At 40.7% G+C, this 16,613-nt stretch overlaps 1 protein-coding gene across 1 annotated transcript in view; it reads right to left on the reverse strand.

The window, feature by feature from the left end:
• Nucleotides 1-16,613, reverse strand: part of PLXNC1 (plexin C1) — a 71,668-nt gene that overhangs the window by 22,091 nt on the left and 32,964 nt on the right. Inside the window, exons 11-21 of the mRNA XM_061454600.1 lie at nucleotides 15,955-16,134; nucleotides 14,537-14,624; nucleotides 13,418-13,624; nucleotides 13,113-13,304; nucleotides 9,578-9,677; nucleotides 8,523-8,624; nucleotides 8,038-8,141; nucleotides 4,161-4,202; nucleotides 3,547-3,671; nucleotides 2,793-2,991; nucleotides 1,280-1,426 (exon numbers count right to left, since the gene is read on the reverse strand). Of these exons, the coding sequence (XP_061310584.1) occupies nucleotides 1,280-1,426; nucleotides 2,793-2,991; nucleotides 3,547-3,671; nucleotides 4,161-4,202; nucleotides 8,038-8,141; nucleotides 8,523-8,624; nucleotides 9,578-9,677; nucleotides 13,113-13,304; nucleotides 13,418-13,624; nucleotides 14,537-14,624; nucleotides 15,955-16,134 (1,486 nt within the window). The remainder of the gene's footprint in view (nucleotides 1-1,279; nucleotides 1,427-2,792; nucleotides 2,992-3,546; nucleotides 3,672-4,160; nucleotides 4,203-8,037; nucleotides 8,142-8,522; nucleotides 8,625-9,577; nucleotides 9,678-13,112; nucleotides 13,305-13,417; nucleotides 13,625-14,536; nucleotides 14,625-15,954; nucleotides 16,135-16,613) is intronic.

Genomic DNA, 16,613 nt, shown 5'->3' on the forward strand with positions numbered 1-16,613 from the left:
CTTCCAATAACAGCTTTGTAAATTACTATAAGAAGATTTGACCATAAATCTGTCTGTCCAAGAGCTTTCAGCAGAAAATGTTTCACAGAAAGCTTGTGCTTTCAGTGAGCTTCCTACATGACACAGTGAGCCAAGCCCAAGGGATTGCTGACCAGCCAAAATTTCCAGGGTCACGCAGTCTACTGACGTATGCATGGTATCTTAGGATCTTCAGGTTATTCCCACAAAACAAGATGGGCAGACCTGGAAGGTCCAGCACTACCTGCAGCTCAGGACATGGGCTCTGAAAAGGACTGAATTCTCCTCCAAAGCCACCAGCACTTGCAGTGTCCCTACCACTGCAGTTGCTCTGAATCCCAAGCTCTGAAGCCCACTATTCAGTCGCGCTTCTCATACTCCTACGTACGTCTGGTAACCCTGACAGGAAGCCAGGAGTTAAGAAGTGAGGAAGCCATGGAAATGACTGGAGATGCAGATTTTTAAGTTCTCAGACTCAAAATGAGTTGGAAATTCTGTGAAAAAAAGGACTCTGGTTATTCTGAAAACCTTTTTCAGACCTCCTACTCGAAAGTCGCAATTTTTACGTGCTCTGAAGTGCAATAACCCTTGCCGTCCCTTCTCTCCTCAGTGTCAGAATGACAATCAGTAAGGGAATTCCAGCTTTCAAAGAATTCCTGGTAAAAGTGTAAAATAGGAAGCACTTAGTAGTTGCTTTGAGAAAGGGAAGAAACCTATGGTAAAGTTCAGAAACTCAGCCAGACTTCCCAGATCCCTTGTTTTTAACCAAGCGACTCAGTAAAATTCACCACAGTGTAACCTTGCTAATTTGGAGCTAATAACATGGAAACCCACAGCAAATTATTGCTGCCTGAAGACTAGCCACAAGTAAATACAATAGAAAAACAAAACCTCTGCATTCCATCCTTTCATTCATTGGAAAAGTGTAATTTAGTTTAAATTTTAAGCATACGTTTATATTTTTGTAGTACATTTTAGAATAAGAAGGAATTTTAATACCCTGAGACTTCATTAAACCTAACCTTTGGCAATTAAGGCATACTGTGAAGTAAGGAGAGAGTGCTATTTGTGAAATGTATAGTGGTGAAATACCAGCTAGCTAAATACTATTTCATTTTGAAACTTTGTCAGCAATAGCAATTGTATTATCTGGGTACTTAACCATCACCTTAGTGTTCAAGAGCCTTAATTTAGCTTCCCAGAAAAAGAGAAAACATTGTAGTCGTCCACTTTTGGAGGGAACACAAACTGGCAAACATACCACTGTTTTGAATTCAGACACTTGCCACAGCAGCCAGTCTTCGTTCAGCGTGTACAGGGCTTTGCAAGTTATTGCGTCAACAGGTCCTTTGTTTATCCTCTGATTGAGGGTTGTCACTAGCAAATAGAAAGGTTCACCAATTGTCTCCTAGGACATGGAGAAAAAGCAAGGAACATGTTTATTTTTGTAATCACTAAATGGGCACAGATAGCTAGAAAAAACTCAAGTGTAACAAATTATTTCCTTTTAACTAAGTTGTTATCTTGCAATTAGAAAAGCAAATCCCTCTGAGCAGATTTATCCAGTTATTTGTTTAACCTCCATCCTTTGCTTTTCAGTGTGAAAGTCTCATGCAAATAGCAAGGGACAGCTGGAGCGTGTGGCAAGATAAGCTCACAGCCCCTCGCTGTGCACAAGCACACAACAGACAAGCTGCTCCTACTCCACCTGGCAGACGCTTCCCAGTTCCACCAAAGAGTGGGTGGGGGGTGAGACGTGCATGTGTTCACATGCATACTTCAGCTGTTTCTTCCTTTTTCATGCTAGTGAGAAAACAGGCTAACAACTAGTTTCTTTTTGAATTGGCGTCTCCTCTTGCTGTCCCTGGAAAAAAAGCTTTGGGAACTGTAGGGGAACATTCACTGGTCTTTCAGTGAAAGAGGGCTTCCCTCTCCAGCCTCAACCCCAGGCTTCAGGAAAGCACCTGAGAAAGGATGGATCTGTTTCCATGTGACACCATTCCCACAGTCTGGCTACAGCCTCTCACTAGCACATCTCTGTAAAGATGACTGGTGTACCAAGAACAGATCTCTGACAGTTCCTTGGCTCTCTTCTGGGGTTACAGAAAACTGGTGCAAAGCTGCTGAGCCTCAACAATTCTGCTGCTGTATTAATGCAAGGACTGATCTGAGTGATACCAACAGTGCAACACCGTAACACTGCCATACTGGTAAGAGAGACAGGAAGCATAACAAGCACTGAAACCAAGAACGAAGTGCTACCAAGTGGACAAAAATAAACAAATGGTAAAATCAAAAAGATTAAAAGCTTAGTCACTTAGTTACTGAAATTTGCAATGCTGTTCGGAGGTTAAAAAGTTTGGAAAGAACTTCAGTTTTCCAAAAGATGGTATTCCTAATATGTCCATTATTTGGTAGCTTTCCAACAGCTTGCGTAGAAAGGTACAGCTGCATTTTCACAAGAGTGTCAGTCTTTTAGTATGATTGCTACACATCTCATAGAGTTGAAATAATGTCTGACACAAGACAAAAATATGCTAGAATTGCAAAATTACCCAAATCTTAGCCAAAGAAAGGATACTGTCATTGCTTACAGACAACCTCTTTTCCTACACCCCATTGATGACAGCTAAGTCACCTAAACTAGAAAAGCACATATTAGTAATGTTAAATGTTAGATCAAGTGCTTTAAACCATTCCCTCTAACAATTCCTATGGAAGAAATCAGTTAATATTCTTTGTGTATCTTGCATGGTGAAAAGATGTACACATACCCGGAGAAACCCTGAAAGGCAGACAGACATCCAGTTTGTCAGGAGTTTTTCTACCACAGATTCTGTTCTTCTGAGCAGGAGCTTAGGCTGCACATTGCTTGATTGCTCCATCAAGTCCTTTGTCAACACTTCCAAAATATGGGTTAGATAAACTAGCTTGGTCTGTAGTGCAATGGTCAAGAAGGATGCAAACAAGCACCTGTGAAAAAAAGAAAAGGAGAAAAAGAGAATGCTGTAATATTGGAGTTTCTTTTCCAAGTCAACTTTAATAAACAAAACACACTTTAATGCAGCTCATATCCTAAGCTTCCCTCTCCGGCACAGAAAGTGTCCACTGATCTCTACACAAATATAAAAAAACACAAGTCCATCTGCTCTTGTGATTATTTTTCAAACACAATTTGTATCTCTAAATGTAATTCTGCTGAACAACACCTGCTTCAGCGACAGAACATTTCTAAACTGTACAACTGTTGATCTAACTGCAGGAAGTGTTTACAGTTTTGAAGTGAGTTTTCCTGCTCCTTTGACCTTTTGTTTACATGTACAAACATTCTGATTTCTCTTTAATAGCTTGTTTTAATGGCAATGTTTTTCTTCCTCAGTGTGTGCAGATGGAGAAGATGGAAAAATGCTCTGGAGTAATGCAAGCTTGCTTTGCAAGAGGTCGAAATTACATTTGTGAGCTACAATCCATGTGGTTTTTTCCTGCTAATTCTTTGTCTTGAAGATGATAAGCATAATCATACTATACCTGTCTTTCACAGAGAAATTTTTCTGCTTTTCAAGGGTGTGAATGAGAGTAACAAGAAAGTTCTTGTTACAAATTAAAGCATGCAACATGTTGAAGCTTTCATCCTTGCTCGTTTGGTCTCTGCTCTGGAATAGTTAAACAAAAATAAGCAAACTGTAGTTTGGCTATGATGGATTCTTCATGCTCAGAAAAATGGTAAGCAACATATGGGGTAAGATCCTGGCCTCATTCAAAGTAGTGGGAATTTTGCATTTATTTCATAGGTCTCAGGATTTTACAGAATATGCATTTGGGTTTGTGTACAACACAGAGTACACACATGCAGAGCATACAGCTTCTGTCATGCACACAAAGTAATGACAATAGGTAAGTTTGCCTGTCATTTCCCATGACTAAACTATGTTTATTTAAATAAGTCATAGTACATATTGGGTAACAGCAACCTAGGTATCAATTTCTTTTTACATATAAAACCATGTAACCCTCCTCATGGGGAAAAGGGAACAGACTGAAGATGCAATCATCTGATGAGTTCTCAGACAACACTGAGATACAAGGACACAGTCACTCTTGAAAAAATACTTATTAAGGCATAACACACTACATCAACTTACCTGTGGCATGTCTTCACTGAAGATGGATGCAAAGCCTCCTGACTAAAATATAAGACAGGTTATATTTATCATTCTTACATATACCAGAAGTTTCTAACACATGAACATGTTAAACATGCCGAGCATGTTCCTGACGGTGTACAACTTGAAAGAGAACAATGGAAATCTAACATGGCTTCTAACATGGCTTCACTGTAACAGCTCTACACAATAACTTCTGCAAAGGTGCTGCCAAGGTTCACTGAAAAGTGAACTCTCTAAGGTAACCTTCAGTGTTACCCTGTGTGTTACTCCAGGCTGCTGAGCTGCACTGGCAGAGCAGTCAACTGACGCTCTGCAGGAAAAGCTGTTTATTACCCTTGTCTATGAACATGCTGGTGTGCAAGGGGTGCTGCAGGCTGCTTCCTTCTTGGACAGCAGTGATAGCCTTTGGTATATGGGGTTTCTGTAACAGAGTGACACTTCAGTTCATCTGCCTCCATTCATTTCAAGCCACTTCATGAATGTTCACTAATGAACTCCCCAGGAGGTCCACGCTGTCAGTCTCTGGAGAGGCACAGGTGCCACCACACATCCAGTCCTAATGAGGGCTCTCACAAAAAAAGGAAGCACCCAGTTCTCAAATACCTTGTCAATGCCTCTTGTCTGACTCTTAGAGCCTGTAAGGTCCCAACCCAGCTGTACGTTCCCAAAGCAGCACCCTTGAGAAACAAATCCACACGAGTAACATTTACTGTCATCTGCTTTATCTGTGGTGCTGCGAGCCCCAAGCTTCCTTACGGGATCATAGAATCACAGAATGGTTTGGGTTGGAAGACATTCAAAGATGATCTAGTTCAACCCCACTGTCACAGGCAGGAACGCCTTCCACAGGTTGCTCAAAGCTCTGTCCAACCTGGCCTTGAACACTCCCAGGGATGGGGCAGCCACACTTCTCTGGTTAACCTGTTTCAGTGTACCTCTTGCAACCATCTTCACTGTAAATAACTTCTTCCTTATGACCAATCTAAATCTATCTTCTTTCAGTTAAAAAAACATTGCCTCTCATCCTGTCACTACAGGCCCTGGTAAAAAGTCTGCCTCTGTCTTTATTATGGGCTTTCTTTATACTGAAAGGCTGCAGTAGAGTCTCCCCGACCGAGCCTTCTCTTCTCCAGGCTGAACAACCCCAACTCACTCAGCCTGTCTTCACAGGAGAGGGGTCCCAGCTCTCTGAACATCCTCTGGACTCACTCCAACAGGTCCATGTCTTTCTTGTGCTGGGGACCTCAGGGCTGAACACAGTACTCCAGGTGGGATCTCACAAGAGCAGAGGGAAAGAATCACCTCCCTTGACCTGCTGGCCAGGCTTCTTTTTATGCAGTCTGGGGAACGACTGGCTTTCTGGGCTGCAAGCACACAGTCCTGGCTCGCATCTAATTTTTCATGTACAGATCTGATTTTTCATCCCTCCATTTCCTCATGCCTCCTGTTCTCTTTTCCCCTACTCTTCTTCCTCCACTGGCTATTCCCATTTTTCCAGAACTTCTTCAGTGCCCCTAAACAACCTACCAATAAAACATACACACACACACAGTGAAACAACCAGAACCACATTAAAGGTTAAAAATGCTTGTGAACAGGGAACAAGCATGGTAGCATTAAAGCAAGCAATGTAGGAAATTGAGGGAAAACAGAAATAATAATCAAAATCTAACAAGTAAGCAAAAATTGGGCCAAACAAAAGGAATGTTTTAAGAATAGATGTAATATCCATTTAACACCTACAAGCATTAAGCACAAAACAAAAGCTATCAAGCCAGATCAAATATAGAAAACGAAAGCAGCAGGAAGAAAGAAATTACAAATAAAGATGGGGTTCGTCACTCTTGATTTTAAGTATTTGACTCCCTCTTTAAGCAACTCATTCCATCCTGAGAGAGATGTCTCAGGCAAGTGGGTTGAACCACTTTCTTGAAGATGCTCTGTGAAAACCTTTGATGTCTGTGTTTAAACAGCTTGGATTAGACAAGACAAAGCCCATCAAACACACTGGAAAGCAGAAAGAGTACAATATGGACATCATGCAAACACATGGGTTAGTGAGCAAACTGGTAGTTTGTCTCTTCGATCCTTCTGACAACCCGTTTCACACTTGGCTGCAATCTATCACCCCATCACCTTTTCCATTCATCTAATATTTGTTTGGTAGAGCACTGCTCTCCTACCACATTCATGCAGCACAAGGCATGTTTGAACACTCCTGCAATGTAAATGGTAAGTACTTAGCAGAAAAAATTGGGACGCAATATGTTAAAATACTTCCCTGACACTGCATGTCTATAGAGCGCTAATAGTGGCAAGTTTACCTTCGTGGTATCAGTATTTCAAACTGAGCCAAAAATGTAATTGGAATCATTTCCAGGATGCACAGTGGTATGACAACTGCCAAGGCAAAACAGGAGCCCTTCCCTTTCTGACCTCACATAATCCAACATGGTGGCAGACTTTGCGCCTTTTTTCTTTGCATAAAGCAAATCACTTCCACCCAGACAACTTCTACAGATTGTTCCTGTTTTGACAGGGGACTATCACTATGAAAAGATGCATTCCTAAAAGTAAACCCACTATTTAAATGCAAATATGCCTGGCAACAAAATAACTGAAAGGGAAGAGATGCAGAAAATAAGGTTTCCTTGGTCCACTTTCTTCAAACCTCCAAACCTCCTAGTGACCCCATACAGATTAAACTGGGGGCATCACAGCAGGACCAGAAGAGATATTCCCAGTTTCCTTTGGTGGGAGAACTGGAATCAAAGTGTACAAAGATTATGCATATATTAATTATTAAATATTATTCTGCCTTTGTATCTGGTATTTGGTGGTGTACAAAAAAAAAAGGCCCTGATTCTGGACTATCATGTCTTTAACTTTATCACAATGAGCTTTTAGTGGGATTACACATGGCGATAAAGGGAAGCAGTGTACAGACAAGACTGCAGGACTGAGCCACAGCAGTGATGAGTAACACATGAAGGCTAGTAGACAATTCACATAGAGATGACCTATACCCTACAACACCACAACACTAAGCAAGAGTTTCTACTCACTGGTGTCAGTTACACAGCAAAATACCACCAGGCTGAGATCACAGCTTCTGCCAATTAGCAAATGCTCAACATCATGAAGTAATTTTGAAAGCTGTGGATATGCACTTATCAGCACTGTAACGTGTCACATGTGCCAAAAAAAAAAGAAAAGTAAAACATTTAAGAGAATTGTGCCTTCAATCTTCTGACATAGAGGCACAAACTGCTCTGAAGAACAATGAAAATATCCACCTCTAAACTAGGCAGCACTTAAGTACTTCTGTAATTTTTAAGCATTTGACCTGCACTCCTTTGAATCAAGGTCTCACCATTTCTGTCAGCAGCTTGGAGTAGAAAGTCAGCACAACCTTACAGCCACTTCTTCATCCCACAGGTCTAATTAGGAAGTGTCATGATGCTCGCTAGCATGTTAGCTAGCCTGTTACTTTAATTAGCTACAGCATGGAAAGTGAAAGCATGAGAACAGAAAAAGCAATGGATAAATTATAGCTTAGTTAGGGTGGCCTGAAAGGCAAGCAGCTTAGTGAGGCTGGGCAAAAAAGAAATGGATGCACACACAACCCTTGAAAATTCAACAGCGGTGCTTTATCTACAGCATTTAAGGCTCGGTTAAATATAGAGACACACAGTCTTAAAGTGTTCTTTGGTAATTCTTGATTTAAGAAAAGTTTCTTGTGAAAACGATGTATGATTACGGTGTAGTATTTACTTCAATTATTTGACCCTAATCTTCCTAGCTTTTTCATTATTAGCTAGGGCTGACAACTGAAAGACTTGTAAATATTTACCTCTGGAAAGAAAGTCCTAAGAGCAAAGTGCTTGTAGTCAAGGAATGGAACAGTTCCAAAGCTATCCACCACATCTAATTCATCCATCTGCAGTTCAGCAAATCCTGAAAAAGCACCCCCCACCACTGACAGTTAGTTTAGTTGACATGAAATCATCTTCACAGTTATAACTTGACCCCAGTAGATGTTCCTTAAAAAATAGTTTTCAGGGAAGAAGGGCTGTTTTTCTAGCTGAAGCTCTTATGAGTGGGAAAGTACCAGTCAATTTTTTCCCCACTTTTGCTGAAGGAAATATTACATGCAATCCTATTAGCTCAGTGCTATCTGCTACTGCAGTGCACACCAACATTAAAGACAAACTCTGATACATGATAAAAATATTCTATCAGCCATAATATTAAAATATTTGTATAATGTGAGCTTCTTGACAGTTTCAGTTGAGAAATTACGCTGTACTTAAGCTCTATAAAGCCCTTTAGACCTACCCTCACGTATTTCCTTCCGAATCTCATATTCCAGCAGTTCCAGTTGCTGACTCTGTTTACGAGTTAACTCTTTGGATTTGTATCTAGTAACTATGAATGCCGCTAAAAAGGAATCAAAAACAGATTCTGAGTACAGACATTGCAAAACAGACAAGCCCTATAAAAGATGAGCTCCAATATTATTTTAAGAAACAGAAAGATTAACATACACTTGCATTCTCCGGGAGGATCAGTTTCTACTGTTGTCTGTGAGCAAGTATGCATGAGCTCTGGTTATCTGGGTCTAAACCCTAATGTTTAATAAGAAACATTTCTTCTAACATCTTAGAATTGTCAATACAGCTTTGTTTGAAAATACAGTACACCCTGCTAAGTGTACAACCTGCACCGTGAGACACAGACTCTTCCACTTCTACTACTAGCAACCTGAAGCAGAAATGGTTAACTTCTCTAAAGCTTATTTTGAGAGAATAAAGGCATGAGATACAGCTCCTGTAAAGGTAATGCACTTTTTAAAAAGACACCCCCAAAAAAAAACCCCACAAAACCAAACCTGAAATTAACAAACACAAAAAAACAACCCCTTAAACTTACTACAAAAATGGAATTTTATCAAATATATAGCCAGGTCAAAACATTCAGAAATAAGGAGTGACAGAAAGAGGAGGGGATAACTATTTACCTCCATCGATTTAGTAATGACCCACAAATTCACAAATGATCCAAATGAGACTGAGCAGAAACAGCACAAACACTGCCTGAGAATAAGCCATTTGTTAGGGAACATCTGCCTCGGGGACAGGAGGAGTGCCCAGCTCGGACAGCTGGAACAGCCCAAGTTGGGACACAAGGATGTCAGTCCTATGGCCTGCCTGTAGTCCGACAAGATGGAATTCACCACCAGACCAGAGTTAACTTTGTCCACTTTTATGTGGAACAGGGGAAAACCATCAGACTGTGACAGTCCCAAATGTGTGCATGTATGTATATGTCTTTATGTGCCATAATTATAGCCTTCAGCAAATAAGAACCTGAAAACACATTATTGTACTTACCTATAATGACACCCACTACAATAGGTAGCAAAATCAGAACATACAAATATATGTGCGATGACGTTGGCTTGACTTCATGCTCAAAATTTCCTAATTTGACCTGAAGAAAAATAATGGCTGTATTAATAGAGGACAGGTATTACATCAGTGCTTAAAATAACATTTTATGTATAAAAAGAATTAAATGTATTTGAGGCACATGAAGGCATGGCTCTCCAGAGTTCTGAGAAGACAGCAGCAATGTGGAAAAAATGTATGTGAACCAACACAAATTTAACTTTTACTGTACTGGATGCTTAAATAGGACAACAGATCAGTGACAAGGAGGACCTCCAGACCAAACTGTTTTAATGCAGCACCAAATTTTGCCATTGCTTCACTGCAAACTAGCGTGCTCAAATGAATGGCCTCCAGCTAGCCCAGGGGCTCATGCACTCCAGAATTGCTGGTAAACGTTCTGGCACTTTGAGGCAAGGAAAGCACGTGTTGATAGTACAAAACATTCCTTTGCACTCACAATGCTACTTTGCTGAGCAGAAAAGTAAGGTAAGAATCATGCAAATAATGAGGGAAATCAAATTTTTGATAGATGCCTGTTCCACAGCCCTCTTGCCTATTTCTTTGCAGAAGTTTCAACCTCCTTATGTAGGATGTAGGGCATTCCTGAAAGTCCACTTAAGAACAAACACAATGTACAATACAGCTACAACTTTCCCCAACAGCCACTGGGTTTGTCAAGGGCAGGACAGGCATTATTTCTTAAAGATATACAAAAGGGCCGAGGTCTGCCAGATGCCAAACTGACTCACTCACCACTGATAACTATAGCAGAAGAAATTTCACAAAGGAGGATCTGAAAGAGGACTGTGAAAGCACATAAATAAAGGGTAGCTAAGACTATAAACAGACTAGATGTAAAAATACACTGTGGTACAGAAAAAGAATACCACCGAGTGCCAGGGATAGAAACGAGCCTGAGATAATTGAAAAGGAGAGTTGGGTTGAAATTATTTTGAGTTACAGCAGGGAAGGCAGAGATCTGGTGATTTCAATCACTGGTTTGTCACAGGAGGTGAGCAGCCAGGGCAGCTGGAAACTGCCAACTAGATAGCCCCCTTGCAGATACACAGACATGAGCAAGCAATGAAACCCCTCAGGGCTGGAAGGGGCACAGCCTTCATACTTCTAGGGCTACAAAGAACAGAAGACAAAGCAGACCCATTTCCTCCATCAAATCTTTTTTCCTCATATATTTATATTTTTTCATGGTTCCTTTATATGAAGTACTTTTGGTCTGAACCTTCCTAGGATCCATTTGCCTTTTCTAAGGCTGAAATGCATTGGTAGCATCATAGTGTGATTAATACACCTGCCTTTCTTCACTTGTCATGTCCAACCAAAGCATTCCTAAAGCAGAAATTTCTGTTTATCATCTCTGCTTACTGCAAACTAAGACAAAGCATTCATTTTCTGCTCATATTTGAATTATCTTTAATCTTCATCATAACTTTCCCATTCAAGTGGTCCCATTTCTTTATTTTGCTTAAGAATCATGGACTAAATAAAGTACACCTGAATTCATCCAGTTCTGATTCCCAAATTAATTTCATTCTTCCTGCACGACATTATGAAACCTCCTCTGGACTGGTAATACCTCTGAACTTTGTCATCAGCAAATGTTATTAGCACATGCCTTATTTTTGTGCTCGAGTCACTAGTGATACTAAATAATATCTGTATGAAAAGCAACTTTGCCCAGAGTCAGCTCCCTGCACACAGCATTCAGGTTTTCTAATACCTGCGTCTTCATAATCACCATGTTAAGTAGTTTACAGAATGACTTCCAGGTACATGTGATCTACTGCTTTTTTGCTGTTGAGGAAATCACTCATCTTACGAAATAAAGATATCTAGCATAATCTGCTTTTATTAAAAAGAAGTTGACAATTACCCATTTTCCATTTACCTCCCGGTCTTTCATGAGTCCCTCATTCAAAATACATTAAAAAGCTTTACCCAGAAACAGAATTAAATCAGCAAGCCCCCATTTGCCTAGTTGTTTGCTTTTTTTTTCTTTTAAATACTGGTTTATATTTGCAGCTCTCTGCTCATACACTGCCTCCTGACTGCAGTTTTATTTCATATCTTTCCTACTAAGCCTACAATATCATGTGCCAGTTTCTTCTCCGTCCTGTGATGGGAATGATTCTGTTACTGCTGTCTTAAGCCTCTTGATCTATATGAATCTTTCTTCTGTCACAAGAACAGTATTTTCTTCTTTGATACTGCCATTCAGACTGATCATCCTGTCTTTGACACCACACTCAATATCCTCTTTCTTCCTGAAAACTGTGGCAAGACATACATTTATTCTCAGGCAATACCTATCTTTTATACTTAGCTTATTCTTTCTACAGACTGGCCCTACTTCTTCCATGATGATTTATTCATAAGATTGAAAAAACACGTGATGATTTATTGCTTTTACACTTTTCTTGATGTTGGAAAGAACCATTTTTAAGGTACCAGAAGTGAAATGTTATATTACTATTGCATTTGATTTGCCTTAGCAAAGTGGTGACCTTTCTATGGCAGTCACTCCTATGAAGCTTGCAGGATGAGCAAGGCAATGTTAATATTTAAATGCAACACCACTCTCAGAAAGGCTTTTCCATGCCATAACTGGCTCAGATGGCAGGATCCACAGATGGGGGATCAGTTAGCAGTGATATGAAATTGAGAATAGCTTCGTTAATCTTTACTATGAGACATATGCCTTGAAGTCAATAGAGTTATTTCAGTTTTATATCACCATATACTGCAATAAGAGTCTGGCATCATTTTTCTCCCTCATAAATGGTGATGACTGCATTTTAAAAAATTCGTATCTTCATCTTATTCATGGAGCAAGTATCTTAAGCTGCCATTTAGCTCTGACACCCATGCTAATGTTCTTACATCTGGGCCTGGCTCTGTGCCGTGCTTTCAAAGCATTTTGTCCTTCCCACTGCACACTGAATTTCACCCCCTTCTTCGTCCAGAAATGCTTTCTCTTTTGTCTCAGTGGTGATCCCTATGAACTGTTCAAGATCTTCATCTAATTCAGTACAAAAAAGTAAATGGGAGGGCACAATCCTCCTCATGGCCACACTGCAGCATCAGATTGCTTACAGAACTAAAATGAGGAGCTCTCCCAGAGCCAGTCATGCTGTGTTGGTCATGTCTGTGCTGCAGCCAGAGGTGTGACAATCTACTGCTCTCCTGGAGCTCAGCAGCAGTGAGTTCAGTTTGGGTGGCACGGCTTACCTCTGACATCACAGCAGCAACCATACCGTAAATGAGTTCTAGCGACACCTAAGCTAGTCAGGCATGCTTAGACATGCAGAAGATACTGTGCTACCAAGTTTCCAGAGAGCAGAAAATGCATCCAGTTTCTACCTCTATAAAGAACATTGAGAGCATTAATGCTACATTTTGCTACATTTGTATAAACATCCAAACACTCCTGAATTGCAACAAAGGGAATTCTACTTACAAAAACTTTCACTGTGGAAAAGTCAATCTTGTCTGTTCCTTCCCTTTTGAATTTGCACAGTATGGTGCTACGATCTGGCTTTTTGGTAATATTCTGGACACTGAACCATATCTTTTTAGTCTGTGCACCATTCATATACGACAGGTAAACTTCTACCTCAGTCTTAGAAATATTCAAGTTGTCATTTTCTTTCTAGAGGGGAAAAAATTGAAGATAATCAACAGTCATTAAATACAATAAGCAGTAAAATTATCCCAAACATCTATTTAAAATAAGGAATTGCAGTTCATTACTTTCAAACTTACATATATTTTCAATTCCAGATCAGGATCAAGCTCAGTGTGCAGCTGGTAGTTAATGAACACTGGGTCAGGGTGATAGTGTAATTTAACACATGGTATAAAGGTAGTTTCCACTTTTAACATCATATCAACAACTTTACCCTCTGTTGCATGGCTCAGGCTTGGGGTTAAGTAATGATATTCAGATTCATTTCCAGGACACCTAGAGACCTAGAAATGCAATAGCAAAGCTGTAACAGTCATTAAGTACCGAACAGTGGGTACAATTACAAACAGAGGCACTCAAAACCATTTTAATGTCTTCCTGACTTCACACAGATTATCTGCTAAACCTCTTCTCTCCGATCAGGGCTGCATGCAGAGCACCTGAGAAAATTTCTGCCTTGAGCCTGTGTCTACCTTTAAGCACATTTAACACACACTCTGCACGCTGCTTTAAGGCTGATGGCACACTGCTAAGGCAGATAGTTCCTGCAGTGAGACAGGAATAGTGACAGTGATTTCTCCCTCCTTCCCCTCAATGCAGGTGACAAAAGAAGAGCAGGACAAGCTCTTTGGCACCCTGGGCACTTGCTCTGGCCAGCTTAACTCCTGAGAGATGGGGGTTGCTATAGTCACCCCACTGTTCACTCCATGGGATGGTGCTGCTGTTTTCTGGTGTCTGTGCTGCAAGCCCAGGGGTCAACAGGGTTTGCACCTCCTCACAGCCTTGGGGAAAGGGTTTCATCCCAACAACAGCTCCAGTCTGCGGCCTGCAGCTGAGGCAGTGGCACCATGTGGGTTCTCAACACAAAGCCAGAGGGAAGTAAGCCATACCCTCCCCTCCAACAGATCCATGTATGGAGGTTGGGGAGACTCAAAAATGACAGATTTAGAACAAATCTCTAAGGCATAGAAAAAAGGCTTAGGGAATTATGCAGAAGAGTAGCTTATGTATCCATGATCTTGTACTGAGAATGTGAGCAACTGTAATCCTACAAGTGGTCATATTTATTTCAGTAGGGTGACTGATACGTGCCTGCAAGAGTTTAAAAACTATTGAGAGCCTCCTTAAACCTTAAGAACAAAACCTAATCCATCGAGAGGCCTGTATCTGGTATTATAAAGGAGATTAAGACTTACAGTGAGGTTTGATCTCTGGTCATCTGAAATAATCACACTGTCCACAACATTAAAATTTCTACCAATCGTAGTAATTTTACGACCACCACTGTAAAAAAAACAAAGGGGGGGGGGGGGAAGGGAGGTTACTATTATCTGTTTTCCCACAGATAAGTCCTGCATTACAGCTTCAGCTGTGCATAAACTACTCTTGTACATTTTGCTTTGGTAGCAGCCAACACAATAAAGTCAAACTGCAGGACAAGATAATTAGAGCTATACAGAGTACTTTCATTCTTTCCTCATCATGTAATGGTAAATACTTTTGCTACCACAAAACCAAATGACATGTAATGAATACACATGCATACTCCTTTTCAGGGACTCTCCACCTTGTTTTCTATTCATGCAGCCAAAGAACTAGACTGTGATTTAATAATCTGTCTAGAAGAAAGAGAATTATGTTATTTCACTGCCCCGGAGCAGCCCTGCCTGTGCTTAATTCTTGCCTTCTTCAGGACGAACCGATGGTGCCAGGCACCTCACAGGAAACATTCTCAGCAGTGTTCAGACCATCTGTCTCAGCACACACAATGGTGCTTGTGTCTAAGGGCTCTGGCTCACAACCTCTGCTGAACACAGTTGGAGTGGTTTAAGGTATTATTAATTTCCAGCTGCCTGAGCTGACTCTCACCTGGAGATGAGGGCATGCATCCTAGCTGCTCAGCTGCTGCAGCTGCCAGCCCAATCCATTACCTCAAATCCACACTTAACCAGTGCTTGACACCAAGATAGCAGATTAAGAATGTGAAAGTGGTTAATAACTGTGCAGGCAGAGGGACAGGTGGAAAGCTGTGCCTGAGAATATCTTAAAACCACCCTGTAAGTTTTTCACTGTAAAGAGCTGTAAGTCTACCACAGGACACTGCAAAGGCTTGAAAGGGGGTCTTTCAAGCCCCAGGCCTACAGTAAATCTGCCTGTATCACTGCAGTGGTGATTATGTTCACTTAATTTCCAATTCACTGATACTTTATACTGTTTTGGAGATGAAAGGTCTATCGAGTATGAAGAAATGAAAGTTAACTTAAGTTTGAATTTATGTGTGCTACCAGTACGTTGGATTTAGCTGTAGTATGAAGAGACTATTTTTGACTTCTACAAAGGAGACCTGGGGTGGGCAGGAAAGAGTTTACAGAATCCTGCAGAACACAGAATCCATCTTGCAGCTATTGTCACTCTATCTGTCTGTTAAATGTTAAATCAGTTCACCAGCATAAATTCATTCTCCACAACAGGCTACAGCAAGTCATCCAAGTTTATATCAACTGCAGTCTGGCCAAGGAGGGAGGCTCATATTGGCTCAGTGGGACTACCTTTCAATATAAACATAAAACCTACATTTAATATATGTACAAAAAGTATAGAAAGAGAAGCTTACCTGATCCAGGAGGTATTTGGTGTGATTGCAAGACATGATGGAGGTGAAACATAATGCAGGGTCATTGGTGGTGAACATTTTTTCCCATTAGCCTGTATACATATACTTTTGGCCTCTTTACGTGTTGGTGGTAGAGCAAACGTCATTTGTGTATCGTTTAGCACATTTCTAACTTTAATGCTGGAGGAGAAAGAAAACTGTTGAAACACAGATGCCACTATGCTACTCATTGGTGCTTCTACAGGAAGCCTATAACCTAAATCAAAGGGTAAGGAGAAAAGAGAAATCTCTCTTAGAGCTGCCAGATGGGCGTGGAAAGACAGAACAGGAAGTTGAAAAGACAAAACTGGACACCTGTGGAATGTGTGACACCTGTGTGTCACAATAATCAGAGAAGACAATTCAGATATTGGTTTTCTGGCCCTGGGATGAGGCTATGTAATCCAGTGTGTGATTTTGTTGTTTACTGTATACTTCTCTGTGCTACCAATATGGTCCATGAGCTAGTGATGAATGAGAATCTTAAGCTTCCTTTTCTCTCATTTTTCTTCTTCTCTTTCCCTCTTTTCTCTCCTCTTTCCCTCCTCCTTCCTCCCTTTCACTCCTTTCTCTTTCTCTCTACTTCCTCCCTCTCCCTCCTTTTCTCCTTTTGTTTTCTG

The sequence above is a fragment of the Pezoporus flaviventris genome, unplaced genomic scaffold (assembly GCF_033815535.1).
Source record: "Pezoporus flaviventris isolate CSIRO_AGI_PZ_B2104156 unplaced genomic scaffold, CSIRO_AGI_Pfla_v1 ptg000016l, whole genome shotgun sequence".
In the NCBI taxonomy this organism is placed as follows: domain Eukaryota; kingdom Metazoa; phylum Chordata; class Aves; order Psittaciformes; family Psittacidae; genus Pezoporus; species Pezoporus flaviventris.